Below are 27,925 nucleotides of genomic sequence, written 5' to 3' on the forward strand. Positions count from 1 at the left end.
GGGAAGAATGATCTAGTAATGAGAGAGGAGGGGGGGGGGTTCAAGGTTGTATTCAGACTTAAGGATTGTCCCCCTGAAAGACCAAAACACAGATTTCCTCGGGGTTTAAGAGCCTCTTTATCAGACCCAGGTCTCTCTGTGTGTGTGTGTGTGTGTGTGTGTGTGTACACTGGTGGTCTCGTTGAGTGGGACATGAAGGGAGTTTTATCCACAGTCCAATAATACTCTATATTCTGTAGCTCATAGAATATTGAGACATATTTGCAATGTTTTAAATCATTTTGTTAGAGTTGCTTTTCACTCTCCAAGTGTTGTAGAAAATAATCACCCTCTATACCCCCCAAAAAAGCTGTTGCTAGATCAGCTGTGTTTAAAGTTCTCGTTCGTGAACAAAATGCCAATCAATTGGGAGTTACAAAATTGTTCATATACGAGATTTCTTCAAACTAGATTTTCTGGAGGCCTGTAAATCCCTGTTTGCAAATGCTTTATCACTTAAGAGGAAAAGCAGGGCGATGGTCTCTGTCTCTTCCTAAATGCATGTAGCATTCAGCAAGAGACTGCTGGCGGGCATTTATGGGTCTGCGTCACCTGTTGCTGCAGAGTTTACACCATTATACGGTCAGGCTATTTAACGTACTTCCTGAGTTCTATATAATTCACTGAAATAATTGCTCAGTGATACTGGTACAACTCTGTCAAGTGTCTTTTCTCAAATGTGGTATTGTCCTCTTTTTTTTTCTTGTTTTTCTGTTTTTTTGTGTGTACCTGCTGCAGTTTAGTCATTCGGCCACTGGGTGACGACCTCGGACAATTTGGTCAAGTTGATAAATACAAAGATACCGGTAAAATAAAATAAAATAAAAAAAAACGTTTACAGATTTAGTTCTACGGCCGTTTTCAACATAATTCCATGCATAGGGTGCATATCCACACAGTGAAGCAAATATGGTTTAATTTCCTGTGCTGTATTTTTAAATATTCACATGACCTAATAAACCGTGGCAAACATGAAATGTATACGAATGTGTGCATTACCACCGTGTAAAGTTTCGTCCAGTACAGCGTAGAGCAAAAAAAAAAAATAAACATGCAGAACCAAGGAATCCCTCTTCCAAATGCCCCTGGAGATGAACACGATATATATCTGGGTCACGTTTCACTCCCGGATCACAAACACCTCGCCTACGTAAGCGACGTGTCACGGCGCTCTCGTGACAGAGCACGCATCACGCTCTGCCCCTTGGGGGGGGGGGGGGGTTACCCAGGAAACCAATCGTTTCCATGGTGACAAGCACACTCAAGCCCACCGGTTTGACCGCAAGGATGTGAAAAAGAAACACATGAGAGAAAAGAGTAGCTATCGTAAAGAATTTCTTCCCGTACAAGTTTTTTTTTTTTTTTTTTTTTTTTTGTCCGTTAACAGGTGGCGGAGCGGAACCGTAAAACGTTTCAATAAACACTTTTGAGTTGGAGCATTTCAGCTCGTGAGGACTGCGCTCGTCATGGAAGGTAACGAAGCAAAAACAACAACAAAAAGTTATCAAACGAGCTACCGTTGATTTGAGATAGTCTGTAACACCCAGGAGCCACTCTTAACTTTTCACGTCAAGGTTTAACCCAAACACAAGTTTCGATAGTTGATAAAGTTGCTTGTGCTATAACTATTTTTAAAAAATAAAATAAAATAAACAGTCATAGCAGCTATTGTGATAAAAAAAAAAAAAAAATAACTCCTTAACAACAGTTCTGTTAAAAAGGTTAAAGTTTGAAATGATAAATTACTGTCTCTTGTTATTGCAATTCCAGTGTGCTGTGTGTGTGTTTGTCTCCGTCTGTCCTCACATGCCTCCACAGCTGCAGAGACTGAGGAAAGCTTGGAGGAGGAGGAGGCTTTGGACACAATAGAAGAGGAGTACTCTCCGCCCATCCGTCAGGTAAAGATGGATCATTGATTTTGAACTTGACTTTTTCTTCAATCACTGAGAGTTGTCCACAGATGCCAAGCCCGCCATTTAACAAACTTTCTCCACCCCTTCTCACCACGGACCCCTCCTTTCATCTCTCCATCCGCGGGAAGTTGCTCATCCGTTGTGTGTGTCTTTCTGGTGTGACCAAAGAGTCGTGGACGGAGGAGAATAAAAAGGCGCTGGATTCATTTATTGAGGACACTTCTATCACAGCCATGTTGGTCTACGTAGACTCCTCCCTGGGGCTGCGGGTGGAGTACCACATGACTTTACCGGTACATCACACTTTCTTCTCCACTTTCTTTCACTGTATTTATTAGAATTTGGTAGATTAATATAAAGGCAGGCTGCCAGCAGTCGGGGACTAACATTTGCTCAAGTACTGAACTCGAGTACAATTTTGAATTCGGTTTTCTTTACTTATTTCCGTTTGGTGCTACTTTCCACTTACACTTTACCACATTTCACAGGGCAATATTTACACATTAGATAATATGAGAAGCTTTTAAGACCAATTCACAGATTTTTATTTCTTAACTTCTCACATGGTTTCATTTCAATAAATGTTCACATGATCCAATATTTCACCCAAAAAGTCAGGTTCATCTGATCTAATGGAGTATTTTACTGTATTCTTACTTTTACTTAAGTAAAGGATCTAAGTGGTACTTCTACCACTGGATACTTGCACAAGAAAGTATTCCCGCGCCTTTGTTTTTGTTTTTTGAACTGTCAGGTCTTTTCAATCAAGATTTGTAATATCATGTGACATCACAAGTTGTGCTGAAAAAATACATTAATTGCTTGTACCTCACAGTACTAATTTCATTTTAAACTTCGATTTAATAAGAGGAATTAACCAGCTGTAAAAAGGAACAAAAGGCCAAGACACCACACGGTTAAGCAGCATTGTCCACCTTGTCTGAGGAGCTGTAGTGCTCTCTTCTCCTCCCTTTATGTTTTATCTGTTAATTCAACTCCCTCTCTGTGTTCTTTTTCTGTCTCTATTCACCACTGCATCTCAAAATTCGTCTTTTAGGGTGAGGTGGTAGAGGATCTGGCCTATTTTATTCGCCTACCGGGAGCCGCAATCACAGAAGAAACGTTTGATTCTACCATACAGTTCGGCACAGTGCGGGCCAACACCATCAAGAGGCTGCTTTATGATATGACCTGTTTGCATGCCCCCCCGATCGCTTTGAACACCCACAGGGAGAAGAGCATCATGGGAAAATATACCACCAACATGCACTGCTACCTTTCCAGCCTTACAGGTGGGTGCTTCGGAGGAAAAGAAAGGCAGTTCACCGTTCCAACACTTATACTAATACTAACATTTTATAACTTTGATCTTCAATGATTAGTGAAGGTACAGAACTTTCTGGTTTGACTATATTATAGCCTACATACTGTAGTCTCAGTGGGCAGCAGAAAAATAACACCAGTCGTTGCTGTTGTAGACTTCTTCCCATTTGTCCTTGCGTCTGTTGATTAAATAGTTTTAGTATTTTTTTTTTATATTTGTCAGCCTGTTTACCTCGTCTGTAATTTCTGACACACATCTGCGGCAGAGACATGATAATGTCAGGTGTAAACAGCCTACATAGAGTTGTCCTTTTCTGATCAGATCAGCCGGGACGCATGGTAATGCCAGGTCTGAAGAGGCTATATGATTGCAAATCGCGGCTTTACATTTCAAAGGTATTTTTATGGGTCATGGTATACAGATTGCACTACACCAGGGCCATGCGGTAGAAATCATAAAAAACTTAAGACACATGTTGCAGTTGACTTCAATTGATGCGTTGTGTACAGGATGGCCATCATAACTAGCTGAAAGTTTCTCAGAGCCACATGCTGCAGTGTAATGTTTTATTTATGTAGGGTTTTTTTTTTCCATCTTGAACAGATGATGTATATCAGAGATCTGGCAAAAGAGTTCTTTACATCCCAATGGAAGGCCTACAGTGCAGTCCTGAGGAGGCCATCAAGGACCTTAAGCTGGTCCAGAGAATGGAGAGTAAGTTTGAGGAGCTCTTTCTGTGTATGTCAGGAGGTGATGGGGGTGGTTTTCTCGTTCCTCCTGTTTCTGTGGAGTCTGTCAGAAAGGTCACACTCACTTTTGCTCTGTGACTTTTTGCTCAAAACTAAATTGAAACTGTGGCATCGCCATTTTGTCTCCGACTGTATTTTATTTATGAGTTACTGGGTTCCTAAACTCACTTGCCTCAGTCCAACTTCTTATTGTTTTTGTCTTCTGCACTTTGTATACACATCATCTTTTAATTTGAACTCCTTCCTCTCCTCAAAGTCATGCTTTCATTTCAACACTCCCTCAGTCCTTCTTGTGGTTTTCATTGAATACCATTTATTGCACTTCTTTTCTCCCTCTAACCTACATGTGTTCCCCTTTTTCCTCCACTCACTTGTTCTCCTTTTTTTTTAGTTGTTATGATCGACTGGACTGATCAGATTAAGGAGCTACTTAATGCCCATGAAATAATGAAGATGAGGGACAACTGTGGTCCGCTGCAGGAGATAGCCCTCTGGAAGAGTCGCTCTGCCAAGCTGTTGGACATCAGCCAGCAGCTGCAAAAGCCGGGGGTCAGGCACATCCAGAAAATCCTTCAACTTTCCAAGTCTCTGTATGTGACGCGCTTTTGCAAACTTGCTGAGGAAATACAGGTATGGGAAGTCTGCAAAAAAAAAAATCATCTCAACCACTGTATAATACAATTAATGTCACCATTTAAATCAAAGAACAACACTAAGTATTGCTCCAAAAGGTTTTAATTTAGAGTAAGCAAAGATATGCATACCCTGACGGAGTATGGTAAAGTAGTATTACATTTACCCCACCAGCCTTGATGAATTTTTCTTTCCTCACAGATTGGAGCGCTGCTCACTGGTGCGCCTCATTATTGCATCTATTTTACTTAATAGTATATTAATTAGAAAGTGGAACATTTTGACATGAAATCTTTTATTAATCATGACTGAAGCGCAATAATGATATTAATCGTCCTTTTTCCTTGTTATGTGTCTGCTACCCAGGATTGCTCTCTGCAGGCCCAATCAAACCTGTCATTCCTCTCCATACTGAAGGAGGCCTGTGAAGAGCTGACCAAGCTCAAGCCGAACCAAGTTGCCGCTAAACTGCCAACTATTCTCAGTCTCATTCGCATCGTCTGGAGCAACTCCAGTTACTACAACACCAAAGGGGGGATCAGCGGTCTGTTCCGCCAGGTACCTGTATAAGACTACATCAGAGTAACGCCTCGGACACACTTCCTGCATGGTGTGTGCGTGCGTCATGGCTACCTCGTGTCTGCTGCGGTGCTGCTACTGCCAGCCCTATCTTTCTACATTGAATTTCCCATTAATAAGAGAGATATAGATTTGTATTATTGACGTGATATAGTTGCAGCCTTTATTGCTACAGCCGCTACGACCATATAATGCACGTGATCACAGATCGTTTTCGGCGAGACGCTGGAACTGTAGATGACACGGCGCAGCAGCAGCAACGTGCAACACGCGTGTCTCACGCAGACACCACGCAGGCAGAGTGTCTGAGGGGCAACGGGGTGTAGTGCACTCACACCACTCACACTAGGTTTCTTTAATTGACCTGCTTTTTTTCTGTCCCTCTGCTACTTGAATAACTGTTTTAGACATGCAATTTGAACATAAATAATAGATGTGCTGCGAAAGTAATTATGTCTTCCACAGAGAAGTCAGTGGGGCACAATAACAGATATGCTTTAGCTGTGAGAGAAACCGTACAGTTGGGAAAAAGAAAAAAAAAGTACAGTTGGTTTAGGCTGTGTTGTTACAATAAGGCATCCCCATCACAAAGATCAGTCCGACTCATCCGGGATGTTCAGACATCAGAGTCACTACACCCTAAGACTCAGCGCACCAAACACCTAATCATTGATTTTATTTCAATTGGCAGCTTAACAGGCAAAGGGGTAAATGATTTAGAAAATAACACTGTTCTAACTCAACATCATATGGTGCTCCTTTGAATTACTTGTTCTTTTGTCACACGGCAACACAATGTCTGGTTCAATATCATTTTCCAATCACTGCAGTCTACAGGGCAGAGGCTCTTCACCAGCGTACGGCGGATAAAACAACGAAAGAGGAGAGAAACTAATGACCCTGCTTAGTGCTAGCTGCTGTAGTGACCATTCTGCTGTCAGCTGTCTCTAATATCTGTGTTCCCTTTACAAGAAGTCTTATTTGCCTCCTTCGCATCTGGCCAAGATACATTGAACCATGTCTGTTTTTGCACCAAGATAGAGTGAAAAAGAGCCTTAAAGGTAGTTGCTCAATACGTCGTATTTGTAACAAGTGTTTCTTTTTTCTGCTGTGTTTTTTCTGCAGGTGACCAATGATATAATCAACCTGTGCACCCAAAGCATCTCTCTGGACAGGATTTTTGAGGGCCATGTGTCAGCCAGCAAACAGATCCTGAATGACTGTATGGTGTGCTGCCTGTCCTGGAAGGAACGTTACCTGCACGTTTCACAGTTTCACCGCAAGTACGAGACATTTCCCTCCAAACACAGTCTTCAGCCCACTTTTAAAGTCTTAAGTCTTTCATTTCCAAAGCAAAAGTCTTTCATTTCAGATATTATAAATACGTGTAACATTGAATAGATGCTTAGTCGAGGCAGAGCTTTGAGGTTGGGCTGAGTTTAATTGTGCATAAATAAATAGACCCTTGAAAAGCATGGTTAAACATAAAAGCTTTCATTTGAAGGGTTTAGGCACAACTAAACTCTGTTTCACATTCGCATAATTCAACCGGGGAACAATAAGCAAACCAACTTCAAAGCCGTATGTTGTTTTGTGTGTCAATAGGACTCAATCAATCAATCAATCAGTGGATGGCTGTATTTCACTCTAATAACCTGATTTTTGTTTTTGAGCCACTTGACAATTATGAGACCTCTGTAAATGCAGTTGAAAAATACTGAAATGCTCATCGGACGGACTTCTTCACCCACTGTGCTGTCAGTGAATCATTTCATCTCTGTTTCCATCTCTCCATCCCCTTTCCCCTTCTCTGTCCTTCTTTTTTTTATCCCCCTTGTTTCTACTTCAGGTATTCTCCACACGGCTGGGGCCTAGACCAAACAAAGTTTTTTGTGGTGATTGACGCTTTCATTCAGAGGCTCAGAAACCTGCTTGAGGTGAACTTTTCTGTCAGTCACACCTACAGACACATTAGCACAGGAACATTTGCACACTATATTTGTGGATTCCTGATGTTTAAATCCACGTCAGACCAAGCAACTACCCCTGTAAACAATACAAGAGTTCTTTAGGATAAAGTACTACTAGATGCTGAGGGTTTTTAACAGTTTTTAATTTTGCCGTTGAATTATCATGTGAACCCTCCTATGAAAAAGAACAATACTAAAGAGGGACGTTTACAAGTGGAATGGTGCCTCATGGTGCTCTCAGGCGCTTCCAGTAGCTCCTCAGTCAGATCTATTCCATCGAGACAAGTCAGGTTACTGTAAAATGGACGTTATCCAGTCAGACGTTATTCTTTACTTTCGGTGAGTCTTTAGCTGCACTGAAGTTGTTAACGCTACTTACTTTGTCAGCATTTCAGCCCTAACACATTCAGAACAGAAATTGTTTGTATCTCCACATCATCTCAAACACTTGCCATCATATAGTGAAGTCCAGATCATTTATATGACAAAAATGGCCTCTGACAGCTATTTGTGGATATCATCCTCTCTGAATCAATGGGACTTGACCTCCAACATAACAAATCTTTTTCTTTTTTTTTTCTTTTTTTAATGTGTTGACACGGTCTGTATTGTTTGCTATTTAGGTTTTTATTTTCTCTTGTCTTGTCTCAGGTATGTGACTGCCAACAACAGTTTTGCCGTTGGGAGGACGGTGAGCAGCGGCCGTTGCCATGCTTCGATGAATGCCAGGGGCCAGAGTTCGGCCGCACCCTCCTGAAGATAGAAGGCAACTTCCATCATGGCCTGCAGAGATTGCGCTCTGTTGACAAGGGCATCCTTCAGGTCAACAATACCACATGGTGCACCGAATTCCAAAGGTGGATCTATTGATATTAACACATTCAAGTTAAGATTGAATGTAATAGTTTGACAGTATTTTTCATATTTTGTGTGTCAAAGCCATGGGATATATATTATCGCCATGCATCTGCAGTCTACCTCACTATTCACTACATAATATAAATACAAAACAGTTTGGTTACCAGGGTAAGCTGGGTTCTCATTATGGGAAGCACATTCTAGCGTGACCAATCAAGGAAGCTCCACTTCCGCCACATCTGCTGAGAGACTGATCTGAGCTCCTCTTTGGCTCCAGCTTCTGTGGATATAAGTGTCAGTGTGTTTATGTGTGTCTGCACCTCTCGTTTTAGTATGCTTTTGTTATATATCGAGTGTTTTCATGTGTAGATATGTTGTCTTTCTTTGTGTCTGTGTGTGTTTGTGCACAGGTTTTGTGCATTGGTAAAAGATCTGGAAATGATGGCGCAGAACCTCATCAATTCAGAGTTCAAGACTGTGAACACACGTGATGAAGGAGTTCGGCTTCTGGATATTTTAAGGCCTATGTCCAATCGCGAGGTGCCTCTCACAAACACACACATTTGAGTTCTCAGGTTTCCTCCTAACCCTTACAACCCAATGAACACAAAGTGTGTCCAATTCTCCCCCCTTCTTCTTGGTTGAATATCGCAGTGGGTATTAATCACAGAGAGATATATCCTTTCAAACTGCACAACTTGAAGCTTTCCAGAAACGTCAGAGCCTCGTCAGAGCCTCGTCTGTGTGACGAAACGTTGCAGACATAATCGAAGTTTAAGCGTCATTGTTACACTCTGAAGCGCCACGTCCATCTCCCACAAACATGGTTCAGACATTGCCAGATTCTTGACAATCTCCTCTACACAACTATAAAAAGATTTCTCTATTGACAATATTTTCTGGTGAGATACATTTAAAAACATAACAATTTAAAAGACTAATGTAAAAATCTCTAAGGATTATTCAATTATATGAGGAAAGACCGGAATAGCCGAGACTGTCCTGAAAAAAACAAGATATAGCATAAATGGCGAGCTCCAACAATGACCAAGATATGAGCTTCAAAGTAAAGGTAGTGAAATTACCCTGAAAATAGCCAATGGTTCAAAGGGTTACCCACTTACTAAATATGCATTAATGAATTTAGCACATTCTGTGGCATTTTACTGATTAAATCTTTACAGTCTAGATATATAAATAGGTTCGTATTTGGATGCCCATGGTCTCTGCCTGTCACACATTTCCCACATTAGGCTTGGTGTGCACTTTCCCTTGTTATATTATATTGGGAACACCCAGAATTGTCTCAGTTCTCAGTGTAAGTAGCATTCAGTACAAAGCTCACGCTCTTAATTCTATGTTTACTTTACTGCTAAACTCTGATCTTTCACCTGTCTGTCTTCTCTCACTGTCACATAATTCATCTAATCCTTCTATTCCATGCATTCGTCGCCATCACAGGCCATTAAGCGCTCCACAGATGAGAAGGTGGAGGAAGTGTACAACATCTTTTACAAGGAGCTTAAAATGGTAAACAAAGAGCTGAGCCAGACGACTAGGCCTTCTGCTGAACACATCCCCCGGTTAGCAGGCCAGGCCCAGGGGGCGAGGGCCCTGAGAATTTCCTTAGAGACAACTATGGAGGTGAGTCCATTAGACTATGCAGTAATGTAATCTTCTTAGTCTTAGTATAAGGTAGGTAGGTAGGTAGGTAAATTTGTTACATCATGCTATCACATGAACAGTAGCAAAATAAAGATCCCTCCTTCATTGACTTTTTCCTCTGCCTCCTGTCCTTCCCCTACAGTTCCTTCAGAAGGTCAACTTCATGCCTAACTCTTCCAGCCGCAAGCAGATAGTTTTCCACCAAGGCCAGACAGTCCAGGTTTTAGAAGAGATGGAAAGGAAGCTCTTCAGTGAGTGGTGCCAGAAGTTGGACATGCAGAACCTCAAGAGACTGGATGAGCCTCTCATGGTGCGCTGCGATGACAATAAATTGGACATCAACTTTGACAAGTGGGTCAAACACAACAAACAGAACCACACGAGACTTACACAGCCTACGATATCGGTACTTGGTAACCTCCCCTTTGACAGGTTTCACAGCTTGCAAACCCTTTTGTAGCCAGTGAATGATTACTTGTTTTAGGAATTTTCACCCACTCCCTCTTGCAGAACACTTGAAGTTAAGTTCAATTTAAAAGATGTTTCAGGCTGTCTTGGATGCACGGCTCCTTTGATATCTACCAACAAACGCTCCATTGAACATCATTATGTTCAGGTCAGAGGGCTGCCAGGACCATTCCAACAGCTTCAGTTTCATTTCTTTAAGTAGATCATGCTGGATTTGGAGGTCTGCTTTGGATTATCTTTCTGTTGCAGATTCTGTCGTTTATGAAATACTGACTTTTGCATACAACTGTAACATGACGCATTTTAATTCGTATTATTTATTTTGGGTTTTTCATGTGTTTTCTTGTCCAGCGAGCTCTTGCTTCTGTTCTCTGAGATCTGCTACTGGGATCGACAAAAATTTGAGATCCCCCAGTGTGTATCTGGCTTTTACCAGGATAGGGAAGACATCAGACGGCTGAGGGAGAGAGTGCTGCTGCTGATCATGGACTATAACAGGTCTGACACACACACACACACACACACACCAAATACATACACGTAAGCGGGAATAAACATGTTTGCAACACAAAACAGCGACTTATGATTTCAGTATTGTCACATTGTAATCATATATTGTAAATAAACCTGTTGGTACTTTTTAAATCAATTGAAAATGAGATTATAAGCCTGACCAACATATCAGCTGGCCAATTCTATCAACCAACATAGACATGTCGCAGATATCTTGTATCGAAGCTTATGTTGGCCAATATAGATTTTAGTTTTTTGTACAGAACATAATGCATAATGTTTTGCACATTTTATGACAATTTTCTTTTTTAACTGCTCAACTATAAGTAATGCAGATACAAAGAGATGTGCTCTCATGTCCAGAAATATAATCCATCAGCCTTTTTTCCAGCATTGTAACAAAATGAATTGTCTTCCATTGATGTGTTTTATTATGAAGCCACATAAGTGTTGAAATTTTTGCTTCTCTCAGCTGTCAGTATAAGACTTCTAACTTTTGACTTCTGTGCATGTGTGTGTACCAGGATCATTGGAATGCTGTCCGATGATGAGTTGGGTCTGTTTCAGAAGCGAATTAATTTCCTCGATATGAAGATTCAGCTGGGTCTGACCAAGCTCAAGTGGTTGTCAAAAGTGGCTTCTAATGTCTTCGTCCGTGAATGTCTCCTGCACGTTGAGAAGGTTGTAACATTCAGTTCACTACAAACAGATACTGATCTGGAAGCTGTTTTTGGGTCAGTAATATAACCACATTAATGTACACTGAGCAGCTCGTCCTGTCCCCTCTCCTTTCCTCTCATCGTCATAAAACTCCAGGTCCAGTCGATAGTTGATGCCTACCAAGTATCCAATCTATCCATCTCCAACCTCTGTTGCCAGATGGGTGAAGCACTGCTGGTGAGACTGGATGGGAAGACTGTGTACAGGTAACAACAGACATGTGTTGCTTGTTCATTTCATGGTATGCCTTTGCAGTAAACACACAAATATAACAAAATAAAGTGGGCAAAAATGATATACTTTAAGTCACTGTATATAAAATGTTTCCAACATTTAATTCGGTATCTGTATTAACAATGAATATTCACTAAGTACAGAAAAACAGTGGGATTTTTCTGTCGATTTTCCAATTCCCACAACGACACTTTAGGAACCTGGACTTCCAGGATGACCAGAAGGCTCACCAGCAGACTGAGCTCCAAATACTGCGCTCAGCTCACCAGGATATTGTCAACATCATGGCCCAGAACCACAGCATCTTTGCTGATGAACCTGAGGTATATGCTGTGCTTTTCTTTAATTCATCAAGTATTTATAGCATTCAGAAATGCTCATGCCCTTTTGGTAAAATTAAATCTGTCAAATTTATACAATTAACATTTAAGATTGATTTTATGCGATATTTTATGCAAGATTGTGACAGAAGCTTAAAGTCAGATTCATCAGTGGTTCAGAAACTTAGTTTTAAAGTTACTGGATCCAATTATATTGACCCACACAGGTTGTGTAACCAGTGGCTGTACTTGTAAAAACAATCCAACATGTTCTGATAAATTAAATGAAATTGAAAATGTCTTAAACAAAATTGTTTTGGTAGAATTTCCCCCTTTTCTTACTGAGAGCCATATTTAGTGACCCGTTTGCCCCTTTAATATAATAACAAGTACAGCTCCCAAATTTCCACTGCCATGGTTTGTGTGTAAATCTCTACCATTGTATTTAAGGTCCAGGAGCACTGGGTGACCTACGCAGAAAAGATGGACCAGATGGTAGAGGAGGCTCTCAGGAGAAACATCAAACACTCCATGCAGAAGCTGTCCAGAGCCATCAATGGAGATGGCAAGACGTCGCCCAATCCTTTGTTCAAAGTCCTTGTAGTACTGCGCCAGGCGTCTCCCCAAGCCACACCAAAGGTACCGGCAACCACTTCTGATCCAATCAGGTCGCGTGACAAAAATTTGCTTACACTACGTCCGCTCATGTCCACATATGTTTGTATGTAAGTGTTCGCATGCAAGGCACGATTGTATCACAGGAACTAGTATGTGCTCACGGATTTACGAAACAGAAAACTAGTTTTATTTCTACTCCAACACACACACACACACACACACACACACACACACACACACACACACACACACACACACACATTTATCCAACGGATTATAGTGCTGCAAGCTCACTGTAAGTGCTGCTCATATTGAGATTACCTTTCAAACAGGTCATCAGTCAGGGCGGAAAAATGGCTGTTTGTCCTGATCAAACATACACACACAAACAGGCACACGTTAACTCGAGAGGGTTTTAGTTGACTGCACCAAGTATGAAAGTTTTGTTCTCTCTGTCTAGCCTGGGAAATCTTTTCATGGCATATCCCGACTCTCCTTAAAAAGTCAAATAATAATATTGGAAAAAAAAAAAAGAATTGTGAGTGTGTCTGTGTGTGTCTGTTTTGACAGGTTGAGTTCTCCCCAGCTCCCGAAAAGCTTGCTGAGACTGTGAACATGATGCCTCAGCTCATCAACATCATCTCAGAATTTAAACGACTTCCTGAACTTCTCTCCTGCAAAGTGTCTCCGGGGAATCCCATACACATCAACATAGGTTTGAACATTCGTATGCAGTATGTATTGTTGGTCATATCTGTGTGTCTGTGCTCCTACTCTTATATCTGGTGTCACTCTGGTCCTCTTTGATCCTTCAGAGCAAGACGAGGAGATAAGAAAGATTCAGGACGCAGTTGCCAACGGGATGAAAGCCAATGCCAGCCACCTGCAGGACTATTTGAAGAGCTGGGACAAACACAAGGAAATTTGGGATAGCAACAAGGACGTCATTATACAACGCTACCAGAAGTTTAACCAACCAGTAACTTCTTTTGATGCAGATATACACAGGTACTGTGCAATAACTTGATATGTCTAAAGAGTTTCTATTAACTACTCTTTTGCTGCACAAGCATTGGAGTACATCGTCTGTCGAATGAATTAAAGTTGACTGCAACTGCTGTTTGTCACTTAGGAACGGTTGTTCCTGACGGCTGATTCTGTTAAAAAAAAATGCCTCAGATATATATTCATATTTGCAAAGTGAACTTCTGTTTCATTTTCTCAAGACATTCTTCAAAAGTTGCTGTTTAGTGTACTGAAGCAGATGCATTAATCTGCCTCTTCTGTTTCTCCTGTTCGCTCCCAGGTACACAGAGAAGGCCAATAATGTTCAACAGGAAGAGATGGTATGCAACATCAATTTTGTCATGCTGGACTGTTCACCACTCAAGTCCTCCTTGGTGCAGCACTGTAGCGAGTGGCAAACCAAGCTCACTCAGCTTCTCAGTCACTTGGCCAGCACTCGCCTACTAGAACTTCACACCTCACTGCAAGACAATGCCAACAGGTGGGGAGTCAAGTAAAAAAAAAGTTTATTTGGAGGTTGTTTTTTTTATGTTCCGCGACACCATGTCGTCATACTGCTGTCTGTTACTCTGTGACTCTTCAGACACTTTCTTGTGAACATGAGAACTCAATACAAAGTAGAACCATCGTACCTACACCACAGTAGCCCTTTTACATTAGAGGATCTGATCCAGTTTTGAAGCACCTGGCTGCATAAATATGCAAATTTAAATTCCTTGAAGGTTTTCTAAAGAGTTATAAACGAAATTGTTTCCGTGAAAACGATGACTTCACTTATGTAACTTACCAAATAGGAATTTAGTGTGTATGTGTGACATCAAAAACAGTGCCCCATCCAGTCCCCATTCTGACCAGGAATTACCATTGTCAGTGCTTTGCCCTTATCACAAACATCTACAGGCCATCCAATGCTGTGAAAACCTCAGATTTCCCCACCCGCACTCGACACACAACAGGACACCTAAACTGCATTTCGTTTCCTCTCTCAATTTTATTCAAAACAGTATTCAGAGCTAGCTGTATCACATAATTCAGCACAGTCTGCTGCAGTTTTTCAGCTATAATAATCTGAATATCATAACATACTATCTCATTCTTCTCTTGCATATTTGTTCCCATCGACATAAATATCAGTTAAATTCTTTAATCAAAAGCTACAATAAATATTATGTCCTAGTACTTAATTAGTTACGTTCCTCCTCAGCTCCTGTATGCAGAGTTGTTTTCGCTTATCTCAATGTAACTGTAAAACTGTTAATAATATAACATAATCATTAGAGCGCTATTGTACCTTGTGGCCGACAGCACTTATATTTGCAGGAGTGACAGGATATCCGTATTAACACAAGGGTCCCGGCTCTGATAACCCTCCAAATGCTTGCAGTCTTAATGGGCACTTGGGCATTCTGGCAATTACTGAAAACTTCACACAAGTACGCACTCGTCTCCTTACTGATACTGTGTGGGTACGCAAATGTGGAGTACGGGACATACCCTGTTTTTACAAGTGTCAGTAAGTCTTACTGTGCACGATAGCTCTTTTACATGAAGTAAACAACGAGATGGATTTAACCTGTAGTCGTATCGCTCCAGTCTCTGAGGGAAGGAGACGACGAAGGCCAGATCCAGTAAACATTTATGAATTGTGCTTAAAGTGGTCTCACTCTTTGTTGTGTTTGTTTGTATGTTTATGTTTAGGCTGAGACAACCCCCCCAGACACTGGCAGAGCTTAATGAGAGCCTGACTCTCTTGGAAACTCTCAAGGGCAATTTGACCAAGACAGAGGCTCAGATTCCTGTCATCCATGAACAGTTTGCCATCCTGGACAAATATGAAGTCCCAGTGGAAGAGGAAGTAAGTAGCTTGCTCATTAATATACAAATATATATGTATATGCAGTGAACCGTTTGTGTGTGTCTGCATGTAAACAGTATGCAACCAAAAGTGACTTTATTTTTGTCTTTGCTCCTCTGTAATGTCTTCCATTTTCTCTCGAAAGAATACTGTTGCTGTTACAATTTATTCATTGGGTACCAAGTAAAATACTTGTGCTGCTGTTTACAATAATCGCGCAGGTATGCAAAGAGACAAATTTCCCATTTGCTCACTTGGTATCGAGCAGCAGAACACATTGAATGCTTCACGTCTAATCAAGACCACCTTATTGAATTCTTCACCTTCCGTGAAGTAAAACAACGACATCTGGAGAACTTTGTTCACATTGAGGGTTACTGTGAATCTACTCATTAACGCAAACTCGTCATTATGCCCATGTTTTGTGGTTTACCCGCAGGTGCTGGAAATGCGTGAGGAGATGAATGAGAAATGGGTATGGTTCCAGCAGGAGTTGATCGACAGTGACGTCATGCTGCAGAAGCTCGAGGAGAAGTTTAAGAACAGCCTCACCCTCTCCTCTGAGGAGTTCAAGAAGAAGATTGAGTTTGCTCTGCAGGAGTTCAACACCACAGGTCGTGCACCGTCTCTTACTCTCCCTTTCACACGCTCATTTAAATTATCATCACCGGAGTTTGTGCATCTTAATGTTTTCTTCTTTCTTGTTTTCCCTTACTGATGTAAATAAAGCCTCTATAGGAATAATACCCTGTTTCTAATCTTTTCCCAAAGCAGTTGATCTCTGTCATTAATCGTCCCTCACCCTTCTACCTCCTCTCTGCCTTTCCCTACTCCTTTTGGCTCGTGTCTGATTCCTTCTGCTTTTTAGAAGGAACCACTGTTGTTCCTTTCCATGTTTCCGTTACTCGCTCTCCATCCTTTTGTAGGAGTTATATGGGTGGCTGATATAGATTAAACCTTCCATCAACAATAGGAATTGAGTCTGTATTGTTACATGTATTGAAAATTCAACAATAATTGTTTATAAAAACAAGTTTATGATTATATTTTTTGCTAATACCTTGAATTAAATACCTATTACAAACAAAGAATCTTGTTAAGACTAAATAAAAAATCTACAATTCTGTAAATTTTAAAATTCCCATGAAGTTGAATTTTTCACAATTACCTAATAGTACCAGAAATATTACAGGACAGACATTACTGACATCTACATTGGTAGAAGTGGTAGAACTATATCTTTACTGGTTTGTTTTTCAAGGCATATAACAGCCAGAGTGTGTTGGGATTAGGGATGTTACGATTTCAGAAATTTGGTAGTCGGGACGAAGACCACCAAAAGTCAGCAACTCTTGATGCCAATATTAATAAAACGGCGAAAAACAATCCAATAAAATAAAAGTATTTCAACATTACTCTCTGACTTGAAATAGGTTCATTTTAGTACCAAAAGTGGAATGGAGCCTTCATTTCATAAAAAGGACTTTGCTGTTATTTAAAACAAATCTATACTGTGGCAAAAGAAAAAAAAACTAAATACAAACAATAAACTGCAGATCATTTCTACTGCAGTGCCCTGCTGCCTCAAATAGGAAAACAGAATGCACATAGTGAATAGATATATTAGTTAATATTGCAAAAAGCAGTGGCATGTAGCCTTTAAGTATCCAACCCATTATAGCCCAGTATAAAACTCTCTTATCCACTTGTGTCTTTGCTTCCTGTGAGTTTTGTTCTCTTCCGTGTCTTTGAAAAGCTTCAGATATAGTTGGCTGTGTGTGTTTGTCTCTCCTGCTCAACATCCTCCTCATGCTCGGACTGCGTATGTTTGTACACATGTTCATGTCATTTTTTTTTTACATTTCTATATCCAGGTCCATTTGACAGTGCACTGGGGACCGAGTTGGCCTTCAAGCAAATAGCAGAGCATCGCGGCAAACTGGAGACTCTAAAACAGGAAGAGCAGACCATCCTTGATGGACTGGACTTCTTCAAAATACAGCAGTCGCCCTCCAAAAGCATCCAGATAATGGAGAAGGTCAGGAACAACACTCGCCTCATCATAGTCCCAACATACTGCTGTCTTGCCATAAGCTTGTACAGACTCCAGAGAGTGTGCTTGTGATAAAGTGGCTCAACATAGTAGTAATTGATCATATAATGGAAGGGTTAGGAGGTTCCAGGCTTTTCTGTTTGATACTTAAGGTGTGTAACGATGACCCTTTGTTCACCTTGCTTGGTGTTTGTATTTTCTGAGCAGGAGTTGGACCAGCTGCAGCAGGTCTGGGATATCACAGAGGAATGGTCTGTCAACTGGGACATCTGGAAGGTTGGTCAGTTTGCTGGGCTGCAGACGCAGAGCATGGAGAGCACAGCGCAGGAGATGTTCAAAAAACTCCAAAAACTTCAGAAAGATCTCAAGGTCAGTTCTGCCTCACAGGCTTTATTACGATTCTGTGTTGGCCGTAATATGCTGCAAAAATGTAATCAGTACGTGCGATCTAGAAGTTGTATTTTGATCATGGTTTCTGTAGAAATGTTTATAATGGATACAAAGTCAGCAGATTGTCAGGAGACATCATTCGTTGTTTCCCAAAATGAAACCCCTTCAGGCAGCTGTCACATTTCCGTCACACAGCAGTGAGGACACGGTCTTTGTGTGATTGCAGGATAAGGCGTGGGACGTCTTGCATTTCTCCAAGAAGAAGATCGACCAATTCAGGCAGATCATGCCTCTTATTGCTGATCTGAAGAACCCAGCCATGAGAGACAGGTACTGACTGAAACCAAAGTATCTACTTGTTATTTCCGTGTATAACGGAAGTGTTGTTCCGCAGTAGTTACACTACACACGACATGGCAGGAACAGTTGAGTCAAGTAGTTAATGCTTATGAGTCCTTATCAGGATGACTAAGTGTGTTTTTGAGTCCCACTGAATAAGCCTACTACTGTGGTTATTCCAGAATGCTCCTCCTGGAGGGTTTTTCTGCTGCCTTCTATGGGTCTGAGTCTTTTTTTTCCCAGAGGACCATCCAGACCTTTGGTGCATTCTGTCCTCCATCTGGGAAAGTTGTCCCTTAATTACATTCATAATTTTTTTTTTTTATAGCCACGTTACATGGGTTTAAATTCTGTTGCTGAGGAACAGCTGGAATAAGTTGGCTAACTTTCTACTCTCCCTTTACTAAACCCACAAATATCCTCATTTTGTCTACTTTTTTAGGCAGAATAAGCACATACTATTTTAATACATCACTGTTAATGCAGTGTAATGGCCATTAAGCCTATAAAAAATAGGTATTAGCATTTATCAAATACTTTACTCAGTAATTGTCAAATTAAAAGGTGCTAGTATCTGCCCCTCCTCTTTTTCTTCATCTAACCTATTTGATAATAATACTGACTGTACTTGAAATGACTTTTCTTTCAGACACTGGAAGCAGATCTGCGTGGAGCAGCAGTGCTATTTTGACCAAACCAGTTCTGAATTCACCCTGGAGAAAATCATATCTCTGGGCTTTGACAACTATGCAGACAAAATCTGCGAGATTTCTGGAGCTGCCAGCAAGGAACTCATCATAGAACAGGTCCAGTGTCTTTCACCAGTCTACACCAGCCTTTTCCAAGCTTCTCTGTCTCCTTTCATTCTAACTTGGGTCTTGCCTGGGAAATTGGCGAGCAAAGTCAGAAAGTGTAGCGGACTTGCTCTCTTCAGGTCTGCTGTTTCTTGGTCAACACAGCTAGCGTCGATCCTGCTCCCTCACCGCTTTCCACTTTCTCACCGTACTCCACAGTACTCACAGAGGTTACATCAGTGCAGTTGTATTGCCAGGTTTATGCACATAGAAGCACAGGGTAAATTTGTGCTGTTCCTTTCACGACATTAGGACTTACAATCTGCACGTAATTGTGTAGTTCGAAACTGGGACTGGATTCTCTGCACTAGCATTGAATTAGAGCCTTAAATGAACAGTTAATTTATGTTATTTCGTCATGTCAGAAAAATAATGAACCTGTCAGATTCTTAAATTTTATATATATATTAGAACATGACTTTTTGATACTAATGATATAAATACATTTTTTATTTGCAGACATATTTTTAAGAGAGTGAAAGAAAATACTGCACATGAGTGAGAAAGAATGCTCCAAAAATATCAAGACACGTCACAGTGTGGAAAAACAGAAATGTTCTCATTATGCTAATTGTTAATGGCTGTCCATCTCTGATGAACAGGAACACTAGAACTCAAACCTAAAACCCCTAATGGTTTCCTCTCATTAATGACCTGGTCATATGGATGTATCATGAAGCTTGTTGATGAAAAGGACCGTGTGGATTATTCTGTCTCATTACTCTTTGTGCTTGATATGAAAGGGTCTGGAGGGCATTACGAAGACGTGGGAGGAGACGTTCTTGGGCATAGAACCCTACAAAGATGAAGGCCACTACTGCCTGAGGTGAGAAAATGAGCCTTTAAAATGTTCAACAAGTTGTGAATATATCCCAGGGTAAAATTCTTCATTAAGTCTTTTACAGCATCATTTGATCTTACAATTCAGCACAGCTCAATACTATCATCCAGACATGTGTTTTTTTTAAATTAAATTTAAAAGAATGTTGTGCCTCTGTAGTATCTTTACATAGTAGAGAGCAAGCATGAGGCTGATACGTGAACAATTGCCCTGTTGACGAAGGAAGTGAGTGTTTGTTTGTTGTCATTGATGACTGAGCAGAACAAGCGTAAGTGAGAGCGCTCAGGCCATCTGCTGCATATCAACACAAATTGAGTCAGACCTCAGACCCAGTCTAATCAGCAGCCCAAGCCATTGCCATCAGTTTGACAGAAGAGGGGAAGGCTACAATCAGGCGCTGGTCCACAGTAAATTATAATGAAGACAGACAGTGAGATTGTAATGCTGTAATAGAAAGTAAGCATGAGTGAAAGGTGCCGAAAACAAAACTCGCCTGTAATGAAGAAATCAAATCTTCAGAGAAATTGACTCCAAAAGAAGAAAAAAAAAAAAACGTAACAATAAATGTTAATAAAATGTTAGAGAAACAAATACAAATGACTGCTATCGTTTTTGCTTGAGGTCACGGAGAATTTAATCAGACATTTATCAATAACAATCAATGTTCTGTGAGTTGGACCCTTCTCTGTCTACGGCTAATACAAAGCAGGCCAACATGGAACAATTGCACTGAAACAGTAGCTACCTCACTCCTTCCCTTGAATGCAATCAGTCTTGGTGTGTGTGACAATTTTTTAACTAAACCAGAGGAAACAGACAGATCTTTTATCCACCTTTAAATGGTCCATGGTCAAATTACCTGGGACTCTTTTATTTATCTAATTCATTATTAACTTCATCATATAAAATCAAGTCAAGATCATGCATATTAACAGGGGTTTCCTCCAAGTTTGCTCACATGGAGAAGTGAATATTACAAATGTAACCTGTAAGTATTATGCAATCAAAAAATGTACATAACTTCATCCTGAACCGCTGTAACCCAGGTGAATTGAAATCTTTTGGGCACAGTTTTAACACAATTACCCTCACAGAAATGGTGTTTACTGCAGATCATATGCAGATGCATTGGAGTACAGCAAACTGTACAGGTTTACTGAATAAACTGAAATGTGTCTCCACTGGAATCCATTACAAGCAATCGTCAGCAGTCATGTTCTGCCTCTCTGTCTCCCTCAGGGGCACAGAGGAGGTTTTCCTGGCCCTGGACGACAACCAGGTCACTCTGTCCACTATGAAGGCGTCTCGGTTTGTCAAGGCCTTTGAGCAGGATGTGGACCTCTGGGAGCGCCGGTTGTGTACGGTGCTGGAAGTCATTGAGATGATCCTCAGCGTGCAACGTCACTGGATTTATTTGGAGGTGCAGGATACACACTCGTATGCCATGTCGATAGACGACACATTCATGGTTTGATGGTTTGATGGTTTGATGGTTTGATGGTTTGACGGTTTGCTTTCCATTATTGTCTATCGATATTAATCATTTGATGAATTTGAAAAGTCTATATTTTGATTACAAGCATAATTCATTTCAGTTTTTCTTCTCTTTCGCTGACATCTTGTTTTGTTCTCACTCTTGTTTTCTTCTCGTTATCAGTCGATCAAATGATCCTCTTTTTTCATCTTTATCTGGTTAACTTCTTTGCACTAGTGTTTCCTTGGCACTGCATCATTTCCTGTATTTTCATTCCCTCAGAACATTTTCCAAGGAAAGGACATCAGGGAGCAGCTGCCCCATGAGTGCAAAGAGTTTGAAGATATTAGTTCCAGCTGGAAAACCATAATGGTTTGTCTCCACAAGGATAAGAATGCTTTGAAGGGAACACACCAACCCGGTATGACGACATATTTAATGTTTTTATAGAGAACGTGCTGTTATCAGAATTGTACAACAGTCAGTGTAAAGTCTATGATGAATTTCTTCTCTGTCTTTCAGGTTTGTCAGAGAAGCTGTCAGAGATGAGCGCCAGGCTGGAAGAAATCCTGAAGGCCTTGGACATGTACCTGGAGACCAAGAGGCAGCTCTTCCCACGATTCTATTTTCTGTCCAATGACGATGTACTAGAGATCCTGGGACAGTCACAGAACCCAGACGCCATGCAGCCTCACCTGAAGAAGTGCTTTGACAACATCAACAGCCTGCGCCTCGAAAATGTAAGGAGCTTAGATAAATATCATTAAAAACCAGAAAGCCAGGCGCACACACACACACACACACACACACACACACACACACACACACTGTGGTCCGTGTTAGATTGTTGAGAGAAAATTCAGTCCATATGTTTCGGAGTAGATTAAGATTACTAATGGTTACTGCATAACAGGTTTTTCTCTCTCAAGTTCTTTGTTGCAACAGATTCACTTTAAATATTTTAGGATTAATCAGATAGAAAACATAGAAAGACATTTTATACAGGTTATTTTTACTCATTTGTCAATTTATAAACTTGTCTGTGTCCTCAAACAGGACAGAATAAGGTGTCTTTTTGACTGATAAATAGGATCTGATTTAATAATATGACACCACATCATGAGCAGTAAAAACAATTTTTCAAACTGAACTTTGTGTAAAGTGACTGGTATTTTTTTTTTTTTGCTTTTAAACTTCAAGATTGTAGCATTTATCTGCAAACGCACCCAAAGGATACTTTGACGAGGTTACATTTTTCTACATTCATGGCCCCGTTTCAAAATGTTATTTCATTGTAAGTCAAACTTTTCGGATGAACCGGACTTCAAACACTGTTTTCAGATGATGCAGAATCAGACTGCGATGGACTTACAGATACAGAACGCTGTCATCACTGCTATGTGTGTGGTTTTTTTTTTATTTAGGGTATCACTCCATCAAGCGCTATCGGGATGTTCTCTGCTGATGGGGAGTATGTTGAATTCGTCATTCAAGTGCAACTGAACAAACCTGTGGAGGTACGGATTGGGGTGTTAATACTGGTGACGATAAATGCAATAAAGAAAGTTATTAAGGGGGATGTGAGCACTGTTTTGTTTTGTGTACATGTAGGTTTGGCTGCGCGAAGTTGAGAAGAGCATGCGTGTTAAACTCAAGGATTGTCTGAGCAAATGCCTTTTAGATCTGAAGAGGATAACAGGACAAAGAGACAAGTGGGTCAGAGAGTGGCCTGGACAGGTACATTTGTTTTTAGGCTTTCCTCTCTTAAATTTCTTGTCTTGCTTTTGCATCTTCACCTATCCGACATTCTGATCAGCTGACTGACAGTAAAAGGATTTTGACTTACAACACGGATTTGAAAACCACCGTGTCATTTGTTTCAACTCATTTCTGTAATTGCTTTTTTATCCCTCTATAGCCTGATATCCTGTACACAATAACAATTTACAAATCACAACTGCGTTAGTGTATGTAACTGCTTTACGCTAATTATTATTTTCTTGCATCAAGTTTATAGAATCCTCTCTGGCTTGTGGAAGTAATAGATACTTTTGCAAATAGTATCGTTTTCATGTTAAAATGAAATTAAAACAGTCACCGGGTTCTTCAAACTGAAGGATGCAGTCTGTTAAATACACCTTTCTGTTTTAGATGGTAATCACAGCCAGTCAGATCCAGTGGACCGCTAATGTCACTAAAAGTCTAATTGCCTGCAAGGAGAGAGGTGACAAGTCCGCCTTCAAGTCCATAAAGAATAAACAGGTTTGATTGATTTTTTTTTTATTATTTTTTTTTTTGTCATTTAACCAAACTTTTCTGAAACTTGTCAGAAAATAGGACATTTTCTTCTACTTTTGAGGAGTGAACTTGCTGCCATGTTTGGCTATTCAGGTCAAGGCTGTTACTATGCGCAGTGTTTGTGCGTAGCTGACACACTGACATTAAGAAACTGACAGGCTTCCAATAAACTGTCTTTCTCAGGTCGCCATGCTTCAGTGCTATTCGGATGCCATTCGAGGCAACCTGTCCAAAGTGCAGCGTCTGAAGTTGGTGGCGCTGGTCACAGTGGAGGTTCATGCTCGGGATGTTATTGATAAACTGGCCAAGGCAGGCTGCAACGACATCAAATCCTTTGACTGGCTGTGCCAGCTGCGACTCTACTGTGACAAGGTAAGCTCAGACTGGAGACTGTATGGAGGAAAAAGAAGAGAATAGAGTGTGAAAAATATATAAGACAACTTTTATTAAGACAAAATTTCAGAACTTTTTCCGTGGCAGTTCTTTGTCGTTTCTGCATGTGGTTTTTGTGACGATAGCAGGATTTCCTGTAGAGGAAATACATTTTAAAAGACCTGATCCTTTTTTCATAAAAGTTTAAAGCAAAACAGTGATAGAATAAGGGGGTATAAATGAAATGCACTTTATGATTTAATAGTTCGTGGCAATTAAAGGAACACACCTGCAGTACATATTCCATAGCTGCTCCCACTGTCACATTTTTTTCTCCATTAATCAGTATAATGATAAAACGTAATATACGCAACAATCATCAGTGGCAGGGTGTCTGAAATGGCATATAAGGAGCACTTGAGGATAATGAACGACTGGACAGGTAAAGGTCTTATCAGTAGAAATTTGTATTATTCCGACTGACACCGAGTAGTAATAAAGCCTTTGTGGTCTTGACACCTGCTGACTGTGTCCGGTCCACCAGCTGGTCTGGACTTTCTGGACATCAGGTGCCAGCAAGAACTCAACTTTTCAGATTTTAAATGAGTTAGAAAGAGAACAAGAAAGCATCCGTTTAAATCCGTTTCCTGTTTTGTCAGTCATCCCAACCGGATGTGTATGATTGCATAATCCGACAGACCAACACACATTTCAAGTACGGCTACGAGTACCTGGGCAACTCTGGACGGCTCGTCATCACTCCACTTACTGACAGGTCAGTGCACCGCTTCAGAAATGCAACACATCAATCAATCCGTCACATATCTGCTTATTAATTACAGTGTATTTCTTTAACATATAACAAAAAAAACAACAAAAAAATGATTGATTATGTTTTTATTTCTGTGACCCATTCTGTAGACTGAGGATGGATTTTCACTATAATTTGTATAGTTTGTAAGTAATGTAAAGTAATTTAGTGTCGAGCAGATGGAAGCTACCATTAGCATTTCAGCGTAGTATAATTACTACATCACACCTTGACTTTTTGCAGTTAAAACATCGGGGACAGTTATTATGTAAATTATTATTACTCCAGGTTATAATAAAGTTTACATTGGAGAACATTGTATGCCCTTTTTTTTTTTTTTTTTTTTTTTCTCCGATGCAGTATAAAAACCTAACAATTGTCCTGTATTTTCCATTTTGGACCTGAAGTTGTTTCACACTGTTTTGATACCGACAACATCTTATGTTTGTATACATCTTTTTTTCTACGCTGATTCTCTTCAGAGTAAATGTGAACGTTTGACTGTGTGCAGGTGTTTCATGACCCTGACCACAGCACTCTACCTCCACCGAGGGGGCTCTCCTAAAGGCCCAGCTGGCACTGGGAAGACAGAGACAGTCAAGGACTTAGGCAAAGCTCTAGGCATGTACGTCATTGTAGTCAACTGCTCTGACGGACTGGACTACAAATCCATGGGACGCATGTTCTCTGGCCTGGCTCAGGTAGGGAGCAGTGTTGTTGATGTTATGAGATGATGATAATAACTATAGGTAAAATGATTATATCCACAATGTCGACCTAAATGACAAGTGGCATATCCGTAGTTTTCACATCTTGGGTCTGTGAATATGTTGTTAATTAGACTCAGACACATGAGAGGGTGTATGTATGGAAGGGATACTAGAGCTAATTAATTATTGACACAGACATGCAAGATGAGATCAAAAACACTTACTTTAAACTTTAAACCTTAGGTTTAAGATTTAATCAGATTTGAATGACATGGCAAAATGAATTGCTATTCACAAGATGCTAAAAAAGCCTTCTTTTTTCTTTTTTTCCCCCCGTGTGTCTTTCTGTGTAATTTAACTGTGAAATGTTTGTGTATGTTATTGTGTCCACCCTGAACAGACGGGAGCGTGGGGATGCTTTGATGAGTTCAACCGGATCAACATTGAGGTTTTGTCTGTGGTGGCTCAGCAGATCCTTTCCATCCTGTCTGCTCTCTCAGCTGGACACTCCCAGTTCTATTTTGAGGGACAGCAGATAAGTCTGGTCTGGTCATGTGGCATCTTTATCACCATGAATCCCGGTAGGGCAACATAAATGTACAAATGCATAGATTTGCATTTCATGTCACCTTGCAGTATGTTGGAGGTTAACCTGTGAAACGTAAATAGACAGAAGAGAATGGATCTATGTTGCAGAAATAGTTGGAGAGACATTTTCAGTGTGGTATGTCTTCTGTCATGAAAACCTGTCATAAATGTATTTTTCGTGTCACTTTTCAGTGTTTATTTTTAAAATATATTTTCTCATTTGGTTTTATTTTGTTTTCCTTTTATTTCCTTCCGTCCCAAGGTTATGCTGGTCGCTCTGAACTTCCCGACAACCTCAAGTCAATGTTCAGACCTATTTCCATGGTGGTGCCCGACTCCACTCTAATTGCTGAGATCCTGCTGTTTGGAGAGGGCTTCAGCAACTGTAAGGTACTACTATGGGAAGGAAATCTTGTACTGGCAGTGTGCTGGAAAAAAAACATATAAGGAAACGGATGAAAGAAGAAAACAGTGCAAGGTTCATCTTAAGCCGTTTCCTCATATGATCTCGGAGATTCAGTCCAGACATTTGGCCTGGAAGTGGAGTGCTTGATAGAAACGCCATCAACTCGGCCATTCGCTCACTGTGAATTCTCCAGACAATGACCTGAGCTATTCACACATTTTTATACTGAGGAGCTAATTTGGACATTTGCTTTATGACATACAGCTCCTCCAGTTGATGTGTAGATTATGTGTTAAAGCAGCTTCAGTCTTATATTTAAGGTTAAGTGCATTCTTAGTTAAAGGTAATAGACATTTTGTTCTACAGGTTATTCATGTTGGAGAAACACAAATATGGTGGCCATCAGGTTATTTCGTGCAACAAAACCCTGATTTGGCTCCTTATTCATTCTGCAGTAATGAAGCTTAATGAAGCTTAATGAAGCTTGGAGTAGGAGTTTGAAGTTATGTTGTCGTCTTGCTTAGTCAGAACTGCTGGTTGTTGGTTGCATCGTCTTCACGTCTCAGTAACAACACCTTGTCTGTACACTGGATGCATCCATTTAATGGATTTAAGTCTGTCTGTGCGTTCATGTTTATTCAATACACAGTTCTGAATATGCTCTGATTTCTAAAGTGTAGCTTGTTGAACTATCATAACCTTAAAACATCCCCACTTCTTTTACATGAAGACCTCAGGCAATCAGCTGACGAGATTGAGTTCTTAACAATGTTAACAATATGCATACTTTTTTTTGTCTGTCAAGTTCTTGTCATTCTACTGTACACGCTATGAAAAGAAATTGTTGTTACAAAATTGTTTTCTGGAACTATTTCTAGCATCTTTTACAGGATGTGTTGTTCTGGGGTCAATGTCAGTATCGGTGTGTGTGTGTGTGTGTGTGTGTGTGTGTGTGTGTGTGTGTGTGTGTGTGTGTGTGTGTGTGTGCGCGTGCGTGCGTGCGGGACCAGATGCTTATTTTATAAAAGCGATTTGCGAGCAGTACTTACACAGATTGCAAATGGTGCCAACATCCTGTTATACAAATGATTGTCCCTCCCAAATCACAGATAGATTTTTGATTCCTACAGTCCCTTTCCAGGCTCATGCAAGTATGGCTTTTTTTTTTATTTTTTGGTATGCATTAAAAGTGTCCAAATAAACACGAGGGAAGATGAGCTCGTGTCAAAAGTCACAGTTTCCATGTTGCAAATTTCAGGAAACAAGTCCCAGAGCTGGGGCTGAAATAACTGCTGACTCACCAGG

The 27,925-nt window shown here is 40.5% G+C and overlaps 1 protein-coding gene across 1 annotated transcript in view; it reads left to right on the forward strand.

Annotated features, from left to right (window-relative positions):
- Window positions 1-1,441: 1,441 nt before the first annotated feature.
- dnah2 (dynein, axonemal, heavy chain 2) overlaps window positions 1,442-27,925 on the forward strand; it is a 62,259-nt gene continuing 35,775 nt past the window's right edge. Inside the window, exons 1-39 of the mRNA XM_069159216.1 lie at window positions 1,442-1,512; window positions 1,858-1,937; window positions 2,081-2,245; window positions 3,010-3,244; window positions 3,880-3,990; window positions 4,417-4,655; window positions 5,025-5,216; window positions 6,363-6,520; window positions 7,087-7,174; window positions 7,859-8,064; window positions 8,476-8,605; window positions 9,527-9,709; window positions 9,873-10,081; window positions 10,550-10,696; window positions 11,236-11,392; window positions 11,528-11,637; window positions 11,862-11,988; window positions 12,436-12,624; window positions 13,174-13,318; window positions 13,419-13,611; window positions 13,910-14,110; window positions 15,328-15,484; window positions 15,924-16,098; window positions 17,359-17,522; window positions 17,745-17,906; window positions 18,154-18,257; window positions 18,916-19,072; window positions 19,864-19,946; window positions 21,201-21,381; window positions 21,718-21,856; window positions 21,958-22,175; window positions 22,860-22,952; window positions 23,047-23,172; window positions 23,587-23,697; window positions 23,917-24,105; window positions 24,765-24,880; window positions 25,428-25,617; window positions 26,027-26,207; window positions 26,477-26,604. Coding sequence (XP_069015317.1) covers window positions 1,506-1,512; window positions 1,858-1,937; window positions 2,081-2,245; window positions 3,010-3,244; window positions 3,880-3,990; window positions 4,417-4,655; window positions 5,025-5,216; window positions 6,363-6,520; window positions 7,087-7,174; window positions 7,859-8,064; window positions 8,476-8,605; window positions 9,527-9,709; window positions 9,873-10,081; window positions 10,550-10,696; window positions 11,236-11,392; window positions 11,528-11,637; window positions 11,862-11,988; window positions 12,436-12,624; window positions 13,174-13,318; window positions 13,419-13,611; window positions 13,910-14,110; window positions 15,328-15,484; window positions 15,924-16,098; window positions 17,359-17,522; window positions 17,745-17,906; window positions 18,154-18,257; window positions 18,916-19,072; window positions 19,864-19,946; window positions 21,201-21,381; window positions 21,718-21,856; window positions 21,958-22,175; window positions 22,860-22,952; window positions 23,047-23,172; window positions 23,587-23,697; window positions 23,917-24,105; window positions 24,765-24,880; window positions 25,428-25,617; window positions 26,027-26,207; window positions 26,477-26,604 — 5,946 coding nt within the window. The 5' untranslated portion in view covers window positions 1,442-1,505. The remainder of the gene's footprint in view (window positions 1,513-1,857; window positions 1,938-2,080; window positions 2,246-3,009; window positions 3,245-3,879; window positions 3,991-4,416; window positions 4,656-5,024; window positions 5,217-6,362; window positions 6,521-7,086; window positions 7,175-7,858; window positions 8,065-8,475; window positions 8,606-9,526; window positions 9,710-9,872; window positions 10,082-10,549; window positions 10,697-11,235; window positions 11,393-11,527; window positions 11,638-11,861; window positions 11,989-12,435; window positions 12,625-13,173; window positions 13,319-13,418; window positions 13,612-13,909; window positions 14,111-15,327; window positions 15,485-15,923; window positions 16,099-17,358; window positions 17,523-17,744; window positions 17,907-18,153; window positions 18,258-18,915; window positions 19,073-19,863; window positions 19,947-21,200; window positions 21,382-21,717; window positions 21,857-21,957; window positions 22,176-22,859; window positions 22,953-23,046; window positions 23,173-23,586; window positions 23,698-23,916; window positions 24,106-24,764; window positions 24,881-25,427; window positions 25,618-26,026; window positions 26,208-26,476; window positions 26,605-27,925) is intronic.

This window comes from Embiotoca jacksoni, unplaced genomic scaffold (genome assembly GCF_022577435.1).
Source record: "Embiotoca jacksoni isolate LCO1_2020_lvr unplaced genomic scaffold, fEmbJac1.0.p SCAF_24, whole genome shotgun sequence".
In the NCBI taxonomy this organism is placed as follows: Eukaryota; Metazoa; Chordata; class Actinopteri; family Embiotocidae; genus Embiotoca; species Embiotoca jacksoni.